The sequence below is a fragment of the Buceros rhinoceros genome, unplaced genomic scaffold (genome assembly GCF_000710305.1).
Source record: "Buceros rhinoceros silvestris isolate BGI_N320 unplaced genomic scaffold, ASM71030v1 scaffold19998, whole genome shotgun sequence".
NCBI classification, from domain to species: Eukaryota; Metazoa; Chordata; class Aves; order Bucerotiformes; family Bucerotidae; genus Buceros; species Buceros rhinoceros.
In genome coordinates, this window is record NW_010425358.1 from 1 (window position 1) to 2,705 (window position 2,705).

General features: G+C 44.2%; 1 protein-coding gene across 1 annotated transcript in view; it reads left to right on the forward strand.

The window, feature by feature from the left end:
• Positions 1–41: 41 nt before the first annotated feature.
• Positions 42–2,705, forward strand: part of GALNT15 (polypeptide N-acetylgalactosaminyltransferase 15) — a 22,236-nt gene continuing 19,572 nt past the window's right edge. Inside the window, exon 1 of the mRNA XM_010141136.1 lies at positions 42–82. Coding sequence (XP_010139438.1) covers positions 42–82 — 41 coding nt within the window. The remainder of the gene's footprint in view (positions 83–2,705) is intronic.

Below are 2,705 nucleotides of genomic sequence, written 5' to 3' on the forward strand. Positions count from 1 at the left end.
AGGCCCCGGCGGGCTGCTCATGGTGGGCCTGTGACAGCGGTATGGCGCCGCGGGGCTCACATGGTGAGAAAGCAGAAACGAGGTGAGGCTTTCAGCTTTTTCAGCATGGACAGTGACCCGACAGGCACCGAAGGGAAGCTCCTGGGAGGAAGGAAGGCCGAGATTGGTGTGTCTGACCGGATCTGCCAACAGCACCATAACTAGCAGCAGCCAGGCTGCAAGGCCACATCGAACAAGACTTGTGCTTGAAGCCCCACGTGCTAGATTTGAAGACTGGAGGCTGGAGAGCCTCCACCAGCCCAGGAGGGGTAGTTCATCACGCTTAAAAAGGACCGAGGTGTATCTATGCTCCCCTGCCCAGGGGAGAGGGCAAGACCTGTGGTTGGGCATCATTGTTTCTTACCTCCTGTATCAAAAGCGATTGTAGTTTTCCCCCAGGACATGGTGGTGCTCCAGAAAACATTTTAAGTAAGACACCAATGATATATAATACTTCTCATTTTCACATGTTTAAAGACAGCTGATGGCTTTAATTTAAGGGAACAATCTTAAGAAAAGAAAAATGAAACAGTTTTGTATGTTTGATGAATATGTTCATAGGTTAATTTGGTAATTCCATTGAATAGTGAAATGCTGATAGTATTTGAGTTATTTTTCACCATCCTTCACTGACAACTCTTTGAGCTATGTAATGTTCAAAGTAGGAATGATGACCGTGGTTTACTACCTGTGATGCCTGTTGCTTGGACAGCTGTGGCATCCAACAGGAGGCAGGTTTAGTTAAAACTAGTTTCGGTAAGATGTAGACCATGATCTCAGAGCTTTTGGACGGATTTTCCTGTCTGACTAGTTACAATCTGAAGAGCTATCAACACCACATCGTGCAGATCCCAGGCTGAAACCACAGATCTGAACATCTGAGGCTTCAGAGTTGTTCAGAACTAAATCCATAAACCTGCAGCAGGAGTCTACCCCTAAGCCAGTCCTGTCCTTTATGGCAGAACACACAAACCACAGTATTTTTTAAGCATAATTTACTCTGGGGGCCTAGCTCGCAACTGTGTCAGTCCAGTTTTATAGCAGTGTAAAATGAGACCGAACCAGTAATGAATCATATGGTCTATTACTCTCTCCTGTGTAAATCATGTTCCTAATAATCTGGTGTTCAGCTAGAGAGAACCGAACCAATTAGAGACATTTCAGTGAGTTAGCTCCATGGACTGAGTCCCTCTCATTACACTTGAAATTAGATGGCAAATTCTTCACACCAGAAGCTGTGCCTACTAATTGTGAAGTAGTTCCAGACACTGTAAAATAAGGCTGGCCAAACCTCACACTTGCGTTCTTGATGTTTTCTCTTAAACCGGAGTGTAAGCTGGTCTGGTAAATGACTTAAGATATACGTCTCTGCTGTTCCTAGAAAATCACAGGAAAAGGTCTGTTGTGCTTTATATTGGAGCAGTAAGCAGCGTTAACTACAGTTTTTTCTTGTGGGAAGAGTACAGAGCTCTGCAGGAGATAAACCAGAGCCTGTGGGCTGTGCCGTGCCTTGACAACCCAGGATCGTCACCTGGTATGCGATGCTGTAGACCTCTCTCACACAACCACAGCTTCTAACAAAACCCACTTCTCTTTGCATGCTTTTCCAGGTGAAAGTTTTACGCTACTTTTCAGAAAGTATCTGCACAAAATGGTGTCTTCCAGCGCTCCTACTGATCCCAGAGTGAAAGGTACCCTGACAGATGAATCCAGTACCTTATTTTGTCCCATTTACTTGGAGTTTTGGCACAGACAGGGTTTTTAGGGAAAAAAGGCTAATAACTTGTCCAGTTGCACTAGAAAGTTGTTCTTCTTCCACATTGAGGAAGAACAATTTCCATCCCTCAGAGTGCTTTCTGCTGCTACCAGTTGGTACAGCTGCTGTTGACACCCTCCTAGGACAGTGGACCCGAATCAAGCCTGCCATTGTGACTTTTATGATGGGGCTTCTGCCCCCAAAGATTTCCATTTTCCTCTCTTGGGTTTGAGTGTCAAAAGTGTGCAGGCAAACAAACAATGTATCGAAAAAGGTTTTAAGTTTCATTACGAAAGTATAGCTTCCACTTGAGTGCTGTTGGGAGCTGAATCTCAGCGAGACATTTTCCTGAAGGTGAGTGGGAGTCCCCATCGGCAGTGCCTTTGGCATGTCAGAGTTGTTCTGTTCATTGCTGCATGTGACAATACCTTATTTTTCACAGATTGGATTAGATCACTATGTCTCGTATCAATCACAGCCCTGGCTTTTTGAAATGCCGGTTTATGATGGACAGTCTGTGAAACTGCTCCAAATTACTGGGGAGGTGTTTCTGAATACCAGTATCCTTCTGCAGTTTCGGAAGATTAGATATCTATATTGCAAGTCTTTGCCAATCTCCATGGCAACTAAACACTCGCCACCTAGGTTATGTATCTAAGTACAGTTATTTTCAGTTCTTTTCCAATTAAGATTCCACAACGTCCTTTTTTTCTTGCTCTAACCGCAGTACTAGCAACAAGGCATTGTAGTGTTATAGTGCAACATATAGGTGCCTATAGCTGTACTGAATGTTCCCCGTTGGAAGGTGCCAGGTAGTAAATTTCATCAGACCTTCACTTTTCTTAATTATCTATAGGTTCTTCTGCCTGAAAATACAAACAAAGTCATGACAGTACCCTTTTCTCCATCC